Here is a 21,061-nt window from a genome sequence, read left to right as displayed (position 1 = left end):
TGAAGATTCTCCTCTTCCTGCTTTTAAATTTTTTACATTTATAACTTTAGAAAGAGCATGCATCAGTGTATCAGTGATAGGTTAGGAGAATGGGCAAAGAAATGGCAGATGGAATACAGTGTGTGGAAATATATGGTCATGCACTTTGGTAGCAGAAATAAAGACGTAGACTATTTTATAAATGGGAAGAGACTTCAGAGATTTGAGATACAAAGGGACTTTGGACTCCTAATGCAGGATTCCCTAAAGGTTAACTTGTTGGTTGAGTCAGTAGTGAGGAAGACAAATTCAACGTTAGCATTCATTTTGAGAGGATTCAAATATAAATGCAAGGATGTAATGGTGAGGCTTCATAAGGCATTGGTCAGAATATATTTGGAGTATTGTGAGCAGTTTTCAAACTTCCAAGTTTCAAAGTGCATTTATCATCAAAGGATGTATAAATTATACAACCTTGAGACTTGTTTGCTTACAGGCTGTTGCAAAGGAAGGAAACCAAAAATATTTTTTTAAAATTAAGACCAAGTCCCCCCCCCCCCCCACCGTGCTCACAGAGAAAGAGAAAAAAAAGCACACAACAAGTCATAAACAATAGAACCAAGCAACAACAAGAGCATTCCAAACCAAATTGAGTCCTTGGATCCAAATACCTGCCCAGAGTATGCCCAAAGCCTCGGTATTCAGTTCATCATATTAGATAGATAGATAGATAGATAGATAGATACTTTATTCATCCCCATGGGGAAATTCAACTTTTTTTTCCAATGTCCCATACACTTGTTGTAGCAAAACTAATTACATACAATACTTAACTCAGTAAAAAATATGATATGCATCTAAATCACTATCTCAAAAAGCATTAATAATAGCTTTTAAAAAGTTCTTAAGTCCTGGCGGTAGAATTGTAAAGCCTAATGGCATTGGGGAGTATTGACCTCTTCATCCTGTCTGAGGAGCATTGTATCGATAGTAACCTGTCGCTGAAACTGCTTCTCTGTCTCTGGATGGTGCTATGTAGAGGATGTTCAGAGTTATCCATAATTGACCGTAGCCTACTCAACGCCCTTCGCTCAGCTACCAATGTTAAACTCTCCAGTACTTTGCCCACGACAGAGCCCGCCTTCCTTACCAGCTTATTAAGACGTGAGGCGTCCCTCTTCTTAATGCTTCCTCCCCAACACGCCACCACAAAGAAGAGGGCGCTCTCCACAACTGACCTATAGAACATCTTCAGCATCTCACTACAGACATTGAATGACGCCAACCTTCTAAGGAAGTACAGTCGATTCTGTGCCTTCCTGCACAAGGCATCTGTGTTGGCAGTCCAGTCTAGCTTCTCGTCTAACTGTACTCCCAGATACTTGTAGGTTTTAACCTGCTCCACACATTCTCCATTAATGATCACTGGCTCCATATGAGGCCTAGATCTCCTAAAGTCCATCACCATCTCCTTGGTCTTGGTGATATTGAGACGCAGGTAGTTTGAGTTGCACCATATCACAAAGTCCTGTATCAGTTTCCTATACTCCTCCTCCTGTCCATTCCTGACACACCCCACTATGGCCGTGTCATCAGCGAACATCAGTCTGATGTGTACAGGGTGAACAGGACCGGAGAGAGTACGGTTCCCTGCGGCGCTCCTGTGCTGCTGACCACCGTGTCAGACCTACAGTCTCCCAACCGCACATACTGAGGTCTATCTGTCAAGTAGTCCACTATCCAATCCACCATGTGAGAGTCTACTCCCATCTCCGTTAGTTTGTGCCTTAAGATCTTGGGCTAAATAATGGGGTAAATCACTGCAAAGTTGGCAGACGTGAAGCACGGCAGCAGCAGGTGGTCTCATAGCCTTAGTATCATAAAGAGAGAAGCCCCCAGGTGATATGGGCTGGCATTTAAATTGTCCAAACCTCACACTAGGACCCAGCCCCGCCGTCAGTGAATTGCTCTGAGCCTAGATTTCGCTGCTGAAGGAGCTGTCCTCAACCTGTCCAAATTGGCTATACCTAAGGCTATATATTGGCCCTATATCTAAGGAAAAATATGCTCGCTTTGAAGAGTGCCTAGAGGTGGTTTACCAGAATTATTCTGGGGATGAAAGGACTAACCTATGAGGAGTGTTTGATAGCTTTGGACCTGTACTCATTGGAGTTTAGTAAGATGAGGTTGGAGGGAAGATGATCTTATTGAAACTTAGTGACATTTGAAAGCTGGACAGAGTAGATGTAGAGAGGATGTTTCCAGTAGTGGGAAGAAAGTATAGAATAAAATACATACCTTTGAAACAGAGATGAGGATGAATTTCTTTGGCCAGAGGTTGTGAATGTATGAAATTTATTGCCACAAATGGCTGTTGAAGCCAAATTATTGGGCATATTTATAGTGGAGTTTGATATGATTTTGATTAGTAAGAATGTTCATCATTATGGAGAGAAGGCAGGCTAATGAGGTTGAGAAGGAATAATAGATTAGCTGTTTATGAAATAGATTAGATTGATATACCAAACGATCTAATTTGTGCCTTTTGATCTTACGATCTCTAAGCATATTTTTCCTATTAAGTACAGTTATTGAAGAAGCCAGGCAAAGTAAACAGGATTTTGTATATTTGGAAAATAAATTGTATCTCCTTTTCTCAGACTGGAAAATACACCTTGATTTCATTCATAGGATGTCAATATTGCTGTTAAGGTCAGCATTAATTGTGTGTTTTCATTTATACTTATGATTTTGTGGTACCTTCTTGAACTGTCTGCACTCCATGAATTGCACCATGTAGTAATAGATGAGAGTTTCAAGTCTTTGGTCGCTCAGCAATGTGAGAACGGATTATATATTTCCAAGTGAGGATGGTGTATGTCTTTACAGATTGTGTCCTATACTTCTGGTTTATTGTTTATGGGTTTGAAATTACTATTGGCAGCCTTGTCAGCTTACTCAGTGTACCCTATAGATGATGAACATTTCCACTGAGTGCATTAATGAAAAAGCCAGTGAATGTTTAATATGCTGGATGAGAGATGTCTATTTAGCTGGTTGCTTTAATCTGAATAATTCTTTTCAAAATATGTTGTTAGAGCTGGAGGTAGAAGATCTTTCTAATGTCAGAAGGTGTTTCACATTCTGCAGAATGCCTTGTCTCTGACAAGAATATAAGAAATGGAAGCAGGGATAGGCTATGGAGCCACTTGAGCCTGCTCTACCAGTTGCTAGGTCATGGTTGATCTAACCTTTGGCTTCAACTCGATTTTCCTGCCTAATCCCAACAATTCTGTATTTATCTGTGTTAACTAATTCAGCAGTGCTAACTGAACATTATTACAAATGTCTTTGATGTGCTTATTTTAGGAAAGCTTTCAATAACCAAAGAAAAATAATATGATTAAAAGTTAGATTTATGGAGAGAGGTTTCAGATTATCATTTGAAACAGATTTAAAGGGTGAAATGATCTATTCCTGTTTCTAAACTGCTGTGCAGTGGCTGTTTAATTGCTCACCATCATTTGACAATTTGATGTGACAGAACTGCAGAATTGTCAACTAAGGAATTGCTAGGCTCCTTCGCCAATATATCTCTTTTCATTATTAGGGATGCATGTAGACCTGCATATGTGTCTGCAAGTATATGGTTAGCTTCACCTGGTGATGCTCCTAGCATATTCTTCTGTAGCCTGTACTAATCCACAGTTGGTCCTCCAGCTCTGTGTAAATAGCATATGGATGAATGTGTGGGGTCATAAAATTACAGTAAACATTTTTGACATCCTATCCATCACATTAAACACAGCACCTCATGACTGCCCAGTTTTGAGCGCCTAGTATGTTTTGAATCTATTGAATTTAGACAGTGGCAGGCAAAAACACAATAATGGGTGTTCTCAGTGTAAAAACATGATCTCTTCTTCCAATTTTGTCATAAACAGGTGCATCTGTAAGAATGAAGTTGTGAGTTGGTCCTTTTTCAATGTGATTACATTCTTTGTTATGGTTTCCAAAATTTTCTGTGTGTCACAAGCTTACACATCAAGAGTGGCAGGCATGCACAGTGATATTTAGCTAATGGAAAGAATTGCATATTTTGATGTCATAGCAAGGGTTATCAAGAGGATTGCAGCTTGATTTGTATTGGTCAGTTTTTCAACTGCCCACTCACGTCATCTGTTCTGATATCATATCAAATCTCCTTCCCTTGATAATCAAATTTGTGATCTTGCCATCTCAAACACAACTACTCTAATCGCACTGATTCCACCCTTCCCTGAACCACCACATGTTTTCTCAACCCTTCCCTTTCCTATATTTTTCTGCATCCAAGGCCCAAGATCACATTAAAATATTGCCCTAGGCCACACACAAAATAGGCATGATACTGTCTACTTCTATTTTTTTCCTTAAAAGTCATCAAATCCATCAGTGTCTTAGTTCATTTTCAATAGTCTTTTTTAATAAATTTTGGAAGAAGGGAAGATGTCCTTTTTTCAGTAACTCTCTTTTGACTATAACAATATCACTCACTTCACAAAATGCTTTTATACTTTAATTGGACGATAAAACTGTTCACATACAAACACTATGAATTTGCTTTAACTTAAATTACTGCAGGGATGACAACTAACAGAATTAAAATTGAAAATTCTGTGCAAGAGGTGTTTGCTTGATATAGGAGCATTTTTATTATATGAACAGTTTTATCATCCAATAAAATTATAAAATCATTTTGTCAAGTGACATTGTTATGGTCCAATCTCAAAGGTAATGAGGAAAAGTTTAGAAATGAAAATTGTCTGTTAGAAAAAAGTGAACATAATAGTTTTTTTGCATGGTAATAAAATTTTCTCTTGTCACCAGTGTTGGTTATAAGCACTTTGGAAAATTTGTGCATTAATGACAGTAGGAAAAAACTCAGGTGGCAAAAAAACCATTGAAACAAAATATAAGTTGCTGGAGACCTGCCTTTATAAATAGATGCTGACAGACTTCTAATTTTTTTAAGTAAGTTCCATTTCCCCCAGAAGTTGTCACATTTTATTGTTTTACAACATTGAATCACAGTGGATTTAATTTGGGTTTTTTTTGACACTGATCAACAGAAAAGGACTCTTTTGTGTCAAAGTGAAAACAGATTTCTACAAAGTGATCTAAATTAATTACAAATATAAAATGCAAAATAATTGAAGCACAATTACTCAACTGCTTAAAGTCAGTATTTAGTAGATGCACTTTTGGCAGCATCAACAGCTGTGATTCTGTGTCTCTATCAGCTTTGCACACCTGGATACTGCAATTTTTCCCATTCTTTACAAAACTGCTCAAACTCTGAACTTTCTCTTTGCCATTCTCCCATAAAGCTGTGACTAGTGGAAGCAGTTGTTGTATGTGCAAACTCTCTCATCTCAGCCACTGAAGCTTGAAACTCCTCCAGAGTTGTCATAGGTTTCTTGGTGGTCTCCTTCACTAGTCCCCTTCTTGCATGGTTACTCAGTTTTTGAGGATGGCCTGCTCTGGGCAGATTTACAGCTATGCCATATCTTTTCCATTTCTTGATGATTGACTTAACTGTACTCTCAAGGGATATTCAGTGTCTTGGACTTTTTTTTTGTATCCATCTCCTGACGTGTTTTTCAATAACCTTTTCATGGAGTTGCTTAGAGCATTCTTTTGTTTTCATGGTGTAATTTTTGCCAGGATACTGACTCATCAGCAGTTGGACCTTCCAGATACAGGTGTATTTTTACCGCAATCAATTGAAACACTTTGACTGCACAAGTAATCTCCATTTAACTAATTATGTGACTTCTAAAACCAATTGGCTGCACCAGTGATGATTTGGTGTGTCATACTAACTTGGGTGGGTGGGGGATGAATACTCGAGCAATCAATTATTTTGTGTTTTATATTTGAAATTAATTTACATCATGAAAGAGTCTTTTTCTGTAGACCAGCATAATAAAAAGCCAAATTAAATCCACTGTGATTCAAAGTTGTAAAACAATAAAACATGAAAACTTCCCGGGGGGGGGGGGGGGGGGGGGTGAATACTTCTCATACGCACTGTAATTGTGCAAAAGTCAGAGCAGAAAGAAATGTGCAAAGCTATAATTGAATGCTCTAAATCTGCATGCATATAGTATTCATAACAAGGCAGGTAAAAATTAAATGGGAAAAAGCTAATACCCCTTACAGTGACAAGGTTACTTTGACCTAAAATGTTGGTGGAAGTTTTACTTAAGTTCCCAAAAAAATAAAAGTAGTGATGGGTCATATTATTTTTATAGTATGACTAGAAAGTTATACATGTATATGTATACTGAGGGAAATTTACTTGTGTCCTTATTAATTTTGTTCCCATTTATTTTATATCTATAACCTCTAGTCCTTGACCTCTCCACCAGGAGGAGCAGCCTCCCACTATCCATTCTATGCTGTCATGAGCACTTACTATTTTAGGAAATTTATATCAGATCTCCCCTCAGTTTTTTCCTCTAATGAAAATACTACCACCCCCTCTAATCTATCCTAATTACAGGGGGACAGCATTGTAGTATAGCATTTAGTGTAATACTATTACGGCGACACAAGTTCATTTCCGCCACTGTATGTAAAGAGTTTGTAGATTCTTTCTCTGACCGTATGGGTTTCGTCAGAGTGCTCCAGTTTCCTCCCATGTTCTAAAGGCATGCAAGTTAGTAGGTTAATTGGTCATGGATTTAATAGGGCAGCATGGGCTGGGAGGGCCTGTTACCATACTTAACTTAGAAGGAAACCTTGGAGTAGGATTCAACAAGTAAAAAATAATTTATACTGAGTTGGAGTATGGAAAGCCTTGCTGAGGTGTAGATTATCGCAGCTTTGAATGGAAATTTGGCTAAACCAAGGAAGATAACAAAGCAATTGACTTAATTTTGCATCTTCTAAGAGTGGCCAGAGATAGAATCATTAAGTTTCTCCTGTGGTGGAAACATTATGATTTAGTAGATGTTGGATGCTATTTTTAATGTGGCCATCTCAATCAGTATTTTGCCTAGTTCACGAGAACAAGGAAATTCTTTTGGTATAATTACCATTGTCTTGATTATTAACAGATTAAATTTGTTTTGTTAGTGGACTTTTAAAATGTAATCATTCTGGCATTATATTTCATTAACTAGTTGTGCTTTCGTCTTCCTCCTTGTTTTTCTTAACTTTGTTCCTAGCTTTTCCTTTCCTTCCAGTAAGTAACACTTCTGAGGTACACACGCTATTTACATCAGGTAAATAAGACTCTATTGAAAAGCTGTAATATTGAACTTCTTTTTTGTGCCCTGTTATACAGCAAAGTGGTCTTATAATGGAGAATTGAAGAATAGTAATCAAGCTTTTAAAAGGCAACAAAAGTACAAAGCATCTCATTAATTAGCTTGTTGAGGTGTCTTCAACAAGGTTATAAGAATGCTCAAACTATATTTTTCAACTTTGTTATATTCAAAATATTGATTAAGGATTATTTGAATAGTTAGACAGTAATACCACCTTGCTGATTGATATGTAGAAAATAAGTGTGTGTTATGTCACATCTTGATGCATATGGCTTTTTTCAAAAATGCCTGTTTCAGTTTTGCCCACTTGATCTACAAATAACATGAATACTGACATAACAAATTCCAGAGCTTTGCAACGTAAAGGATATTGTACTATATTGATGAAATTTCTTGGATATTTTAACAATTCAGAAACCCAAAATCTTTTATCTAAATTGTACTAGAAACGAGCATTATGACGTAGTGCTTCTATTACTGTAGTTTCATTGATTATCCCATTTATTTGAAGGATTCATTAAAATCTTTTAAAGTAGATGATAGATCAAATAGCATATTTGAAGGAAGCCACTTAATGATGTACTTAGCATTTTATAGGACAGCTAATAATTGGTCAATGGAGATCAAAGAGTTTTGTAGAACCTGTTTGGGGAGCAGTCAATGTTCATTGAACAGGAGTGTAAAGCTTAGATAGATAAATACTTTATTGATCCCAAAGGAAATTACAGTGTTGCAGTAGTATTATAAGTGCACAGTTTGACTCCTATAACAGAGCTAGCCCTTTTAATCAGTTTATTGAGCCTGTTGGCATCACCTGTATTGATGCTGTTGTCCCAGCACACCACTGCATAGAAGATTGTACTGATGACAACAGACTGGTAGAACATTTGAAGGAGAGTCCCACATACTCCAAAGGACATCAGTCTCCTTAGGAAGTAGAGGCAACTCTGGCTCTTCTTGTACAAAGCCTCTGTGTTGGTGCTCCACTCAAGTCTGTCATTTCTGTGCACCCCCAAGTACTTGTAGGTCCTCAGCACATCCATGGCCTCACCATCAATAACAGGGAGTAATGCAGGCTTAGTCTTCCTAAAGTCCATCACCATCTCGTTCGTCTTACTAATGCTGAGCTGCAGATGATTCAGCTTGCACCATTTGACAAAGTCCTCCACCAGGGCCCTGTATTCATCCTCCCAACTTTTACACCCAACTATTGCTGAGTCATCAGAGAATGTCTCCGTGCTGTATTGAAGGTCTGAGGTATACAGTGTAAACAGGAAGAGAGCTAATACTGTCCCCTTTGGGGCCCCAGTGTTGCTTATAGCCATGTCTGACACACAGCTCTGAAGCCGCACATATGGCCACATAATTAGTTGATCATATTTTAGGTCTATAATTATGATTTCTTGGCATTGGATTTTGTCTTGGTAATTAAAATGAATAATTGGAAAGTGAGAAGTAGAACTCCTTTGATTGTAGAATGAATTTAGTAAATTATAAAAGCAATTGATGGAGTTAACAATTCTAACCCCTCATCTAAGCATGTTCAAAGTGGTTTTCCAGAGTAATATCAGAAAGTTAAGATTCAAAAACCCTAGTCTTCATTTTTGCTTTAATTTATTAACCTTCACTTTATTTACAATTTCTTTAGTACTTACTACCGCTTCTTGTTTAATGTGATTAAGATTTTGAACTTGTACAAGAATGTACAATTTTGTTGTATAAATTTTCTGTAATTTCATTTTACCAGCTAACCACTTAAGGGATGAAATGTTCATTAAATTGCATCATATTTTCAATTAGATAACTGAGTTTAAAAAGTTAACCCTATTCCTACACCCACCTTACTAATGAGTTATGATTAATATTTTATTAATATTGTAGTCTTGATAGTTTCATAAATTTTAAGAGAATTAAGCAACGTGCATCTATTGTAGGTTGTTTATTCTCAAACCATGGGACACACTCAATAAAACTCATTTAGTTGGCTTAGTTGTTCGAGTTGGAATAAATGCCTCATGAGGATGATGGTGTATATCATAAAGTTAATATTCTACACTTTTTATTGCATATATTTCGCAAGCTTTTAACTTTTCCTTTTCCTTCAGCTGAATTAACATGGCATGAAGGGAGCTCAAGTTTCTCAAGTCCTAATTCACCATGGGGTGTAGAATATGAGTCCTCAGTGAAACACCAGTCAAGCTGTGAATCTAAGAGTTCTAGTCCTGATATAGGTTTTAGTGTAGCAGCAATTTTAGAAACCTTAAATGGCCATACTTTCATTCCTACTTCACGGACTCAGTGGATTTCCTTTAATGATGAGCTAAATTCAAGCAGACCTTTAAACTTAGAGTTAAAGGAACCAACACAAGTTAAAGCTCCATCAAACTCCAATCCTCCTGTGGCCTCCTTTCAGTTGTCGTCTTCCAACAGCACTTTTGATGACCAAAGTGACCTTCAGAGTGATTTTACAGGCAGCAAGAAACTACCAATTGAAGAGAATGACACTGGAAGTTTTACATCCTCAGCATCTCAACCTATGGATGTTAGTTTAACGCCTGTGGTTACTCATTTAAATAATGGTATGCCAAATATGATTTGTATGAATTACATAATATTTTATGCCTTGGATATTAATGTCACTGCTCTGTTCTTCAAAGTGAAGTAGTTTGGATACATTTCTTTTAATAGATAGGAACATTAAATTGTGCACCTTTGCACTCATACAAGTGTGATTGCACTGACTATACCAAGCTACTTCGCTGTAATCTGCAGATTTTCTGTAACCTGTATAACTTTGACACTATGTTCTAAAAATAGGATTCTATTTCTTGTATTCAGTACTCAGAGTAATTTGCAGATAATCTAGTACCTTATATTCAGGTTGATGTTATTTGGGGTCAGATAATTAATTCCTACTGATCATTTATGAATGTTTGGGAAAATTAGTTTATTACGAAGATTTAATAGTTTTAAATTTGCAGTTTAAAAATCACTATGGGTGGGTGCTATTAAAGTAATGGAAGAGTAAGTGTTACAAGAAAGGTGCAATATATATTTTGTTTTTAAGGTTAAGGTTTTAAGTCAGATAAATAAGAAGGCTCTTTCTAAAACAGTTAGTTGTCAGACTGTTCAGCCCAAAATGCTTTGAAAGTTTCATTCTTTATTTAACATTAGAAAAACAATCTCTTGAGCATTTGTGCTCTTCTGTCTGAAACAATGGTCTTTGGATGAATTACTTGTAAGTTTGTACTATATTTCAGCCTGTCACAATTTGCTTTTGATTTACTGCATCCTCACTGGGAGGAGATTAGCTTCTGACTTTTTTTTTAGTATCCATGGAAACTGGCATTACTCTTTAGGAACCTAAATTCTTTGTTAACTGGGGGAGATTTGTAGATTGGCATCTGATTAGTGCAATCAATGCAAAGTAAGTGAGGTCAATGTGTCTGCTGTTAGTGGTAGAGCATGTCCTTGAAAATCTGGGTATGTAGGCTGGTAGAAATTTAGATTGTTCTGTCCCTGACCAGAAAGGGTTCAATTTGATCAGAGATTGGAATCTGTACTTGACAGATAAAGTAAGTGCTACAGTTTGGAGGCACAGTGCGCTGAAATTTGTTACAGCACATATCATCTGATTGATGCTCCCACTAATTAAGTGCCTACCAGAAGCTAGACATATTCGCTACAATCTCTGCACAATGTCAAACTCTGAGTTGATTAGAGTCAACTGTGTGTTGTCTTGATTAATTAGCCATTGAATTATTTTGCACTCTTGGAGGTTGTATCAGAAATGCAATTATAGAGACCTTATCGTAAGCAGTTTGGGCAACGATGATGAATATGCAAAAGGAATAGATTTGAATTAAATATGCTAATATCAAAGTGAAAAGATAACTGCATCTTCAGGTTAAAATGCTTTTTAATTGTTAGATTAAACTCCACTTTCTCTAAGGCTTGCACTATTAAACTATATATATTGCATAAAGGATTATAATATTCAGATTCTCCCATCTTATGTTGATTAGCTAATACATGAGCTGTTTTGATGGGTTAAAGCTTAAGCTTGGGAAGACCACTCCTTCAAATCATATTGTCTTAAATTTATTAATGTTTTTTAACCAAGAAGATTTTTTTAAATGATAAAACATTTTAGTTCTGTTATTTTACTCATAATATCTTACATCATAGCTTTTTTGTGATAATTGAAACCAACAAATCAATTAATGGTAAAGTATTTTTGGAGCTTCAGTCATTCTACATTAATAGAGGTGATGGAAAAGAGAACAGCTGCAGAGAAACTTTAAACATAGAGAACAGGTGTTTATTCCTGTATAGAGATGAAATGACTAATAGTCAAAAATACATCTAACTTGCAACAATTGTTGCTTAAGTACTAAATTAAAAATTATGATTTTCTTATATGAAAATATTTAAACTAAAGTATTTGAACTTAATTCACAAGACATGGTGAACCACATTGTTTAGAAAACTGACAAAATAGCAAAGTAATGTCCAGGTTATATTGAAAACTCCGAAACCAGGTGAGGATCTGTTTGGAAGGATTTTTGTTACTATTTCCTGCAACCTGCATTTGTTCATTAGGATTAGTTTTGATTCCTGAATATGCCTTGTTTTCAAAGATGTATATTTATAAGGGTACTCTCATTTATTATTCATTGTAAGTTTGATTTCTTTTTAGTGCTATAAAAATAACTTGGTTTAAGTTAAGGTATATACCGTAGTTAAGTGATTACAACTTTATGCAACATTCTTCACAGTTCTCTTCACTGCATGTAAAAGTATTCTTTAAAAATGGTTGGATGCATGGGAAACAACATCTTTAGACATTCTATGAATTAGTATATCTCATTTGGAATTGTACTTTTTCTTCTCTCTGATTACCCTTCCTCCCCATCTCCCCACCAGTATCAACGCCAGCAAGACCTACTACCCCACTAAATACAGGTATGATTGTGCCACCGCCACGTCCTACATCCAGACCAAAGCTTTCAGCAACAAAATTGGGCGGAATTAATGAAATTGTAAGGTTCTTTATTTATTATACTACATATCATTTTAGCATTGCAGAATAATGTTCATATATAAAGTTTGTTTTACAAAATATTAATATAATTTCTCTTCTATTACAGATGTTTTTAAATTATTTCTTAAGTATTGAGATAAATACTAGGTCAAACATTTCAGTTTTGTTTTATTTTGTCGATATTAGGGAGGAGGAATAATAAGTGATGATAGTCATTCCAATTTCTTCTTCATTCAGTCAGGTTATTAGGTTGATGAGCTACATAAATTACATTTATTTTGCATTCAGTGGCCACCTTATTAGGTACACCTGCTCTAATCTGTCTAATCAGCCAATCATGTGGCAGGACCTCAGTGCATAAAGACATACAAACATGGTCAAAGGTTCATTTGTTCAGACCAAACATCAGGATGTGGAATAAGTGACTCTGACCGTAGACTGATCCTTGGTGCCAGATGGGGTGGCTTGAGTATCTCAGAAACTGCAGATCTCCTGGGATTTTTGTGCACAACAGTCTCTAGAGTTTACAAAGAATGGGTCAAGAATCTGAAAAACATCCAGTGACCAGTGGTTCTGTGTGTAAAAATGCCTTGTTAATGAGAGAGTTCAAAGGAGAATGGCGAGACTGTTTCAAGCTGACAGAAAGGTGACTCAAGTTCAAATTACTCAGCATTACAACAGTGGTGCCAGAAGAGCATCTCTGAATGCACAACACATTAAACCTTGAAGTAGGTGGGCTACAGCAGCAGAAGACCACAGACATGCACTCAGTGGTCACTTTATTGGGTGCAGGAGCTACTTAATAAAATATCCATTGATTGTAGGTGGATGATAGAAGAATCCTGTTGACCATGTAAGAGAGAATTGGAAGAGTGATCACCTTCCATGTCTCAAGGGAATATCAGAATTGTCATAGACAAATGAATCACTGATATCTACTATAACCCCCCCCCAACTCCCACACTAACCTCAACTACACCCCTCCCCACTCCACCTGTCTCTCAGCTTCTCTGTCTCAGTCACATCTGTTCTCAAAATGAGGCTTCCAGCTCTAGGTCTGCTTAAATGTCCCCCTACTTCAGGAAATGTGGCTTCCTCTCTTCCTTGGTTGACAGAGCCTTTAAATGCATTTCCCCTATTTCTTGCACAACTGCTCTCATTTCCTCCCCAGCTCTCCACAGACCACAGAAGTAGAGTTCCCTGGTCAACACCTTTCAGCTCACTTGCTTCCACATCTAGCATTCCAAATGGAATTCCATCACCTGCTACATCTTTCCCTCTTTCAGCAAGGACTACTCTGTACATGGCTTCCTGGTCCACTCATCTCTTCCCACGAATCCCTCCCACACCCTGGTTCTGAGTCTTCACATAAGCATCCAAGTACTTTTTTTAAAGTGGTTTGAGCATTTTTTTTCCTCTTCTTCCTTATCAGACTCTGTGTAAAAAGACTTTTGTTCATTGTCATATAAATCTGGCCCCCTTTTGCAAATGCAAATAGATCCTTATGAAAATCTGTCCATAATTTTATATCCATCAAAAACATCTCTCGCAGCTTCTTTTGTTGCAGAGAAAACAGCTCTGATCTCGTCCTTCCTCAAAGCTTCAATTTATGAATACTACAATATGTTCATATATTCCCACTGCAATTTTTGAGTGCAGTCATATTTGCATTGTAAGCAATGATCAGAACTGTATGCAGTAGTCAAAATTTATAAGTAAATTAGCAAAATGTATTAAGTAGCAAAGCAAGAACATAGATGGTGACAAAAGACAGAAAAGAACATATTGCAGTGTATATCAGGAATCATGCAGAGGCAAATGAAATTGAACTGTAGAAGTAATTTAGAAAAATTTCAAAGCACACAGTAGGTTTCTAACTTTAATTGGGCTAACATAACACTTAGAAAGCATTAATAAGAGGTAACGTTGCTAGGGCTACCATTCACAAAGTCAGAGTTATAAATCTTGATAACAGGCCCTTAGCTTAACTTGTAAAGCCAACTAAGTTGCTTACCTAAGCCAGTTCTATTTGTGTGTGTTTGGCCCACTTCCATCTAAAGTTTTCCTATTCATATACATGTCTTTATGTCTTTTAAACATTATAATTGTACCAGCCTTTACAACTTTGTCTGGAATCTCGCTCCACAGATGCTGCACCCTCTGTATAAAAAGGTTGTCCTTCATGTCCATTTAAATGATTGCCCTTACACATAAAATCTTTGTCCTGTAATTTTAGATTCCCCTGCCCTTGGTAAAAGAATGCGATCCATCACCCTATCGATGCCCCTCATGATTTTATATACCTCTATAAGGTTATTGCTCAGCCTCTTATATCCAGAGGAAAAAAGTCTTGTACTCCAGAGGTAAAAACCCAGTGTCCATTATCTCCTTATAACTAAATCCCTGCAGTCTCAGTTATACCCTCTTGAATTTTTTTCTGTACATCCTTCCCATGGCTAAACAATCAAAACTGCACACAAAATCACATGGCACCCCAAATCTGGTACTTAGTGTTCTGATTAATATAGGCTAGTGTACCAAGTATCCTTTTAATTTAATTTTATTTAGATGCAGCATGGGAACAGGCCCTTATTGGCCCATCGAGCCTGCGCCACCCAATTACACCTGTGTACCAATTAACCTACTAACGTGTCTTTTCTATTTCTTTACCACCCTGTTACCTGTGTTGTCACTTTCAGGGAACTCTGTACTTGTATCCTTCAGTCTCTGTTCTACAACGCTCTCCAAAAACCTATTTACTATGTAAGCCCTGACTATTTTAATTCCCCAATTTGTAAAATTTTATACTTGATCCTGTTGTCACCTTAAATAACCTTCACTATACCACTAATTTTGATGTTATTCACAATCTTTATATTTATGCCAACTACATTCTCATCCAAGTCATTATTATAGATGATGGACAATTGTGTACCCAAAACCAACCTTTGTGGCACATGACTGGTCACAATCTGAAAAAGCAACCCTTCACTATCACCCTCTGAAGCCTTCCTCCAAGCCAATTCCTATCTGCAATGTCATTGTCTCAGAACACTTGGTTTTCTGTTTACTTTGAAATTTTATTGTCAGCGAGAGTTTATGAAAGGGAAAACATGCTTACTAAATCTATTGGGATAGTTTAAGTAAAACAGCCCTGTGCAAAAGTTGCAGGTATGTTTAAAAAAAATTCTGTAAAGTGTAGATGCTTTCAGAAATCATGAAATTAAAAGTATCAAAAATTTACTACTATGTGCATAAAGCAGTAAAGTATAAACTAAATCAAAAAAATATTTGTTGTGACAACACATTGCCTTTAAAAGCGCATCAATTCTCTAAGGTACACTGTCATGCAGTTTTATGAGAAAATCAGCTGGTAGGTTGCTTCCAACATCTTGGAGAACTTACCACAGTTCTTCTGCAGACTTTGGGTGTCTTACTTGCTTCTGTCTTTCGAGGTAATCCCAGACAGCCTCAATGTATTGAGATCAGGGCTCTGCGTAGGTCATACCATCTGAAACCATATAAAAAAATCTAGGGTGCCTAAGACTTGTGCACAGTACTGTAACTACTGGAATAAATAATAAGGGAGACTAGTGGATATGGTGTGTTCCAGAAATTATGGTAGGTCCTACATAAGAATTTGGTGCACATGGGATTGAATTAATTTTTCAGCATGGATTGAGAATTCATTGGTAAACAGTAAACAGAGCAGGAATAAATGTGACTTTTTCTAAGAGGGCAGTGAATTGCCCAGTGATCGGTGCTATTCCCTAACCATTCACAAAATACTTGCCTGAGGGAATTAACAGAGTACATTAAAAGTGGACAGTAATGTTAGAGTTATAGAACTCTACAACACAGAAGCAGGACCTTCAACCCATCTAGTCTGTGCCAAACCATTAATCTGCCTAGTCCCATCAATCTGCACCCAGACCACAGCAAGCCATACCCCTCCCATCCATGTACCTATCCATATTTTTCTTAAATGTTGAAATCAACCCTACATCCACCACTTGCACTAACAGCCCATTTCTACACACTCATCATCCTCTGAGTGAAGAAGTTCCCCGTCATGTTCTCCTTAACATTTCACCTTTCACCCTTAATCCATGACCTCTAGTTATGGTCTCACCCAACCTCAGTGGGAAAACCCTGCTTGTATTTACCTTATTTATACCCCTCATAATTTTGTATACCACTATCACATTTCCCCTCAATCTTCTATGTTCCAGGGAAAAAAGTTCTAACCTATTCAATCTTTCCCTATAACTCAGGTCCTCAAGACCCATCAACATCCTTATAAACTTTCTCTGTATTCTTTCAATCTCATTTATGTCTTTCTTGTAGTCAGGTGACCAAACTGCACACAACACTCCAAATTAGGCCTCACCAACGTTTTATACAATTTCAACACAAATCCTTGAAACTAAGGATCACTAACTGCAAAGTGTTCCTCCTACACAAACTTCTGTCACATTCCCTAATAAGAGATCTAATATTGCATTCTCTCTAGTTAGTACTTCTTTGTACTGATTAAAGAAACTTTCAAGAATGAACACATTTGGCAAACTATTTCCAATCCATCTGTTCTACAGTATGGGAGTCCCAGTCAATACTGTATGTGGAAAGTTAAAATCACCTGCTGTCACAACCTGGTGGAACACAGCAGGCCAGGCAGCATCTATAGGGAGAAGCGCTGTTGGCATTTCTCTTAGTATCTTTCCTTTCAGTTAGTCCTGACGAAGGGTCTCGGCCCAAAACGTCGACAGCGCTTCTCCCTATAGATGCTGCCTGGCCTGCTGTGTTCCACCAGCATTTTGTGTGTGTTGTTTGAATTTCCAGCATCTGTAGATTTCCTCATGTTTACTATCACAACCTTATGTTTCTTGCAACAGTCTGAGATCTCTCTACAAATTTGCTCCTCTAAATCCCGCAAGCTGTTGGGTCTTTAATGTAATCCTATTAACACAGTCATACCTTTCTTATTCCTCATTTCTACCTAGAAGCCTCGCTAGACAAGCTATCCAGTCTCTCCTGACTGAGCACTGCTGTTTACATATTCCTGACTGGTGATGTCACGCCTCCTTCTTTAATCCCTCCCACTCATCAGGTCTAAAACAAAAGAACCATATAACCATATATAACCATATAACAATTACAGCATGGAAACAGGCCATCTCGGCCCTTATAAACTCTGGAACATTGAACTGCTATTCCTATCCCTCCTACAACCTAGTCTCACCAATGGCTACAATATCATAATTCCATGTGTTGGTCCATGCCCTAAGCTCATCTGCCTTTCCTACTCTATGCATTGATATATACACAGCTGAGAATGTTACTCCACCATGCTCAACCTTTTGTTTCCTGATCTTTTATGCAGGCTTAATAACATCTCTCTCCACAGCCACTCCACTATCTTTTCTGGCACTCTGGTTCCCATCACCTGCACAACATCTAGTTTCCCCCCCCCCCCCCCCACATCAGCCCCCAGTTTAGGTGCAAACCATCCCTTCTGTACAGGTTCCACCTCGTCTTGAGAACCCAATGATCCAAAAATTTGAAACGCCTCCTCCTGTGCCATCTCCTTAGCCATGTGTAAAACCATATGATCTTTCTTTTTCTGGCCTCATTAGCAAGTGGCTTGGGTAGCAACTCTGAGTTCACAACCCTGGAGGTCCTGTCCATCACTTACCAACTTATCACTTTCCATGGACTCACTTTGCAGGACCTCGTCACCCCTCCTACACATGTCATTGGTACAGACATGGACCACGGCTGCTGGCTGCTCACCTTCCCACTTTAGAATGCTGCAGTGTCAGTCAGAGGTGTGCCTGACCCTAGCATTTGGGAGGCAACATACCATCCAGGGATCTCGTTCTCATCTACAGAACCTCATTTCTGTTCCCCGACAAATGATTTCCCTATCGCTACAGCTCACCTCTTCTCTCACCTTTCTTTCTGAGCTGTAGAGCCAGGCTCAGTGCTAGAGACTTAACTGCTGTAGTTTTCCTGTGCTAGATCATCTCCACACCCCCCCCCACCCCCACCAAAGGTATCTAAAGTGGTACCTGTTGCTGAGGGGAATAGTCACAGGGGTACTCTTGCACTGGCTACCTATCCCCTTCCCCCTCCTAATGGTCACCCAGATACCTGTGTCCTGCACCTTTGGTGCAAGAACCTTCCTGTGTGTCCTCTCTCTCAAACCCCCAGCCTCTTGAATGATCTGAAGTTCATCCTGTTCAAGTTCCAATTCCTTAAGACAGTTTGTTTGAAGATGCAACTGTATGCAGCAGGGACACTGGAGATCACCCCACAGCCCACAAGAGGAGCATCCCACTATCCTGCCTGTCATCCCACTGTTCTAAATGTGCAAATAGAAAGAATAAATAACAAAAAAAATTTCCTACTTATGGCCTACACCTCGCCGAAGTCTCGATAAGCTAAAGCCTCAACTCCCATTCTTAACACTGGTCCACTCATATGATTTCTGCTGTACTTAAACCTAGCTTCTTTTCGTTGCCCCTTGATAAGTTCTAATTATGCACAATCTCCTTGGGAATTGTGGCATGCAAATTGTGCCAACTGCCCCTTCTCAATTTTCTTAGACTCTCTCTCCCACTAATAATCTGATGTCACCTCAGGAACTTTGGCACACAAAATGAGCGGACTGACCCCGCTCACTTTTTAGCTGCAAGGGGGATGCAAAGAGACCTCACTGTGATTTAAGCAAGATGAATGAATGGGCAAATCTTATCCACTTTGATTCCTAATAATAGAAAAGCAATTTATTACCTGAATGTTGATTGACCTGAGAGTAGGGAAGGGTTAGGAGACCTGGACTTCTTTGTATATCAGTCACTGGAAGTAAACATTAAGGTGCAATAAGCAAATAGAAAGTGGCTTATTGGCCCTTCATTTCAGTACAACAGGAGAAAGATCTCATGCTGCACCTGTATAAGCCCTCAGTGTGACACCATCTGCAGTTTTGACTAGTTTTGATCTCATATAAGGAAGGATGCTCTTGCCATAAAGGGAGTAAAACAAACGTATAGTGCCTTATTGAACATATAAAATTCTAAAGGGATTGGACAGGCTAGATGCAGGAAGATTGTTTCCGATGTTGGGGAAGTCCAGAACGAGGGTCACAGTTTAAGGATAAAGGGGAAGCCTTTCAGGACCGAGATGAGGAAAAACTTCTTCACACAGAGAGTGGTGAATCTGTGGAATTCTCTGCCACAGGAAACAGTTGAGGCCAGTTCATTGGCTATATTTAAGAGGAAGTTAGATATGGCCCTTGTGGCTAAAGGGATCAGGGGGTATGGAGAGAAAGCAGGTACAGGGTTCTGAGTTGGATGATCAGCCATGATCATACTGAATGGTGGTGCAGGCTTGAAGGACCAAATGACCTACTCCTGCACCTATTTTCTATGTTTCTATAAAAAGTATTCCACCCCTGACCCTCCCGGAAGCTTTCATGTTTTTTGTTTTACAACATTGAATCACAGTGGATTTAATTTGGCTTTTTTGACACTGATCAACAGGAAAGGACTCTTTCATGTCAAAGTGAAAACAAATTTCTACAAAATAGTCTAAATTTATTACAGTTATTAAACACAAAATAATTGATTGCATAATTACTCACCCCCTTCAAGTCAGTATTTAGTTGATGCACTTTGCAGCAATTACAGCCTGAGTCTGTGTGGATAGATCTTTTATCAGCTTTGCACATCTGGACACTACAATTTTAGTCTGATGGCCAAAAAGCTCAATTTCAGTTAATCAGACAATAGAACCTTCTTCCACCTGACTTCAGAGTCTCCCACGTGCCTTCTGGGAAAGCCTAGCTGAGATTTCATGTGAGTTTTTTCAACAGTGGTTTTCTCTTTGCCACTGCAGCTCTACCATAAAGCTGCAACTAGTGAAGCACCCAGGCAATTGTTGTTGTATGTGTCGTCTCTCCCATCTCAGCCACTGAAGCTTGGAACTCCGCCAGAGTTATCATAGGTCTCTTTGTGGCCTCCCTCACTAGTCCCCTTCTTGCACAGTTACTCAGTTTTTTGAGGACATCCTGCTCCAGGCAGATTTACAGCTGTGCCTTATTTCTTTTTTTTGATGATTGATTTAACTGTACTCCAAGCGATATTTAGTCACTTGGAAATTCTCTTGTATCCATCTCCTGACTTGTGCTTTTCAATAACCTTTTTGTGGAGGTGCTTGGAGTGTTCTTTTGTCCTCATGATGTAGTTTTCTGCCAGGATACTGACTCATCCGCAGCTGCATCTTCCAGATACGGGTGTATTTTACTATAATCAATTAAATCACCTTGACTGAACACTGTGATCTCCATTTAACTAATTGTGTGACTTCTAAAACCAGTTGTCTGCACCGTTGATAATTTGGCATGTCATATTTAAGGGAGTGAATACTTATGTAGTCAATTAATTAAGATCACTTTGTAGAGATCTGTTTTCACTTTGACACGTGTTTTTCTGTTCATCAGTGTCAAAAAAAGCCAAATTAAAGCCAAATTGATTCAATGTTGTAAAACAATAAAACATGAAATCCTCCAAAGGGGGTGAATACTTTTTCTCGGCACTGTATAGTAGACTGATCGCAGGACTCATGCATCAAGAAAAATTGGATCCATTTACTGGAGTTTCCAAGAATGTGGGGAAGGAAATCCAGCAGAAACTATAAATTTCCCAAAAGACTAAGGGAA

General features: G+C 38.1%; 1 protein-coding gene across 4 annotated transcripts in view; it reads left to right on the top strand.

Annotated features, from left to right (window-relative positions):
- fcho2 (FCH and mu domain containing endocytic adaptor 2) overlaps positions 1-21,061 on the top strand; it is a 204,209-nt gene that overhangs the window by 125,011 nt on the left and 58,137 nt on the right. The window contains exons 18-20 of one of the 4 annotated variants that reach the window (XM_073048321.1): positions 7,194-7,250; positions 9,401-9,874; positions 12,222-12,337. In XM_073048321.1, coding sequence (XP_072904422.1) covers positions 7,194-7,250; positions 9,401-9,874; positions 12,222-12,337 — 647 coding nt within the window. The remainder of the gene's footprint in view (positions 1-7,193; positions 7,251-9,400; positions 9,875-12,221; positions 12,338-21,061) is intronic. The other 3 variants (XM_073048322.1, XM_073048323.1, XM_073048324.1) reach the window with 3 other exon arrangements.

The sequence above is a fragment of the Hemitrygon akajei genome, chromosome 6 (assembly GCF_048418815.1).
Source record: "Hemitrygon akajei chromosome 6, sHemAka1.3, whole genome shotgun sequence".
Classification (NCBI taxonomy): domain Eukaryota; kingdom Metazoa; phylum Chordata; class Chondrichthyes; order Myliobatiformes; family Dasyatidae; genus Hemitrygon; species Hemitrygon akajei.
The sequence above is the reverse complement of the archived record's forward strand: the minus strand, read 5'-3'. Positions and strand labels throughout refer to the sequence as shown.